Here is a 1,437-nt window from a genome sequence, read left to right as displayed (position 1 = left end):
AGTACATTTCCATAAACTAGGCTGTGAAGATTGGTTCAAGGGTGTAAAATAAATGTAAAGTTATCCTTGTGCTTAACAAATTAAACACTAGGCCATGAAGGCGTATGGGGGAGTGGATGTCTAGATCCACATTTTTTTACTTCGACACTAACTGGATATGAGTGGTCAGCTTGTCTCCCCCGCCACTTTCCCCCCCCAGTATCAATTGGGTAGGCTGGGTGGGCCCCAGTATCGGTCTGGACGACGTGGAGAAGAGAAAACTCTTGACGCTACCGGGACTCGAAAGTTGACCTTTCGATCATCCAGCCCGTAGCCAGTCGCTATATCGAATACGCTAGTCAAGGTTGTATAATTATTATCTTCATAGAGATTTGCTGAGTTAACTGATATTCAGGTTTTACGTTTGTTTTCACTTGCATGTTGTGGGAGTCTGGAATAAATATTGAAGTTGAACTGGATTCAAATCAATTAACTAATGAAGATGACAGAATTATTCACTCGAGTAGATGTATCTTAATCTACATAAATATCAGTTTATATGTGGGACAGTCACTCGCAACTTTGTAAAGCAAAATTTATAAAGTTGGAACAAAATATGGAAGTTTTGATATTTTAATTGCATTCGTGCCAAAGCTTGGCCAGTGTTAGGTGTCCAACAGAGATATCAGATCTAGGAGTCCATCACCGAAGGGACAGGTCGGGTAGGCCTGGCGGCAGTCTCCACCCCCTTCTCCGTGACGTCTCGCCTCGTGGTAGTCCCAGTCGACATGTTCTTCGGTGTTGAAGCCATATCCTGGCCTGTTGGCATTTAAATTTAAAGCTAAAGTAAGGGCGGAAATTTATACACGAAGTATACACAAGTATAATTATTTATTTGTGTTAATTTTGGTACTAGGCGCGTTTCCATGCCCGCAGAACTCATATGAAAATTGCTACGTACATCCATTGTTCTCTCTGTACGCACGGAAGGTTTCAATTTAATTTGATTTTTGAGAATTTTAACGAAAATTATTTACTTATTTTAATATTAATTTTAATCAGACAGTTATAACGATCGCTTTGTACCAAAAAGCACACGAATTTTTACTCTCATCTTAAGTGTAATCCTGATAAAATTTACTATAATATAAATTAACAAATGTATTCTGTACATTTTCTAGCCTACAGAAGGCGGGAGGAGAAAAGTGGTCAGTTTGGAGAAAGAAAAGGCGGTAGATAGGACGCAGATGGTGAATGAGGTCCCAGCCGAGTGTTATCAAGTGTTTGGAGTTGTAAATCATCCAGAGCAAGCACAGAGCTTTGCTGTACGCAGCCGTCTCACTGGACTCGACGCAATCCACACGAAAATGGGTGGAACAATGCCCGTAACAGAACGCTTAGGAACTGCCAAGCAAAGGTCTTTGTTGAAGGTCATCCTAAGAGCTGAACTCACATTAT

The 1,437-nt window shown here is 40.7% G+C and overlaps 1 protein-coding gene across 2 annotated transcripts in view; it reads right to left on the bottom strand.

Annotated features, from left to right (window-relative positions):
* Positions 1 to 314: 314 nt before the first annotated feature.
* The window catches only part of LOC111864376, a 13,123-nt gene continuing 12,000 nt past the window's right edge, over positions 315 to 1,437 (bottom strand). For both annotated transcript variants that reach the window (XM_023851587.2, XM_033751413.1), the window contains exon 5: positions 315 to 798. In XM_023851587.2, coding sequence (XP_023707355.1) covers positions 645 to 798 — 154 coding nt within the window. In that variant the 3' untranslated portion in view covers positions 315 to 644. The remainder of the gene's footprint in view (positions 799 to 1,437) is intronic.

Source organism: Cryptotermes secundus, unplaced genomic scaffold (assembly GCF_002891405.2).
Source record: "Cryptotermes secundus unplaced genomic scaffold, Csec_1.0 scaffold357, whole genome shotgun sequence".
NCBI classification, from domain to species: Eukaryota; Metazoa; Arthropoda; class Insecta; order Blattodea; family Kalotermitidae; genus Cryptotermes; species Cryptotermes secundus.
Note: the sequence above shows the minus strand (reverse complement) of the source record. Positions and strands in the feature narration are given on the sequence as shown.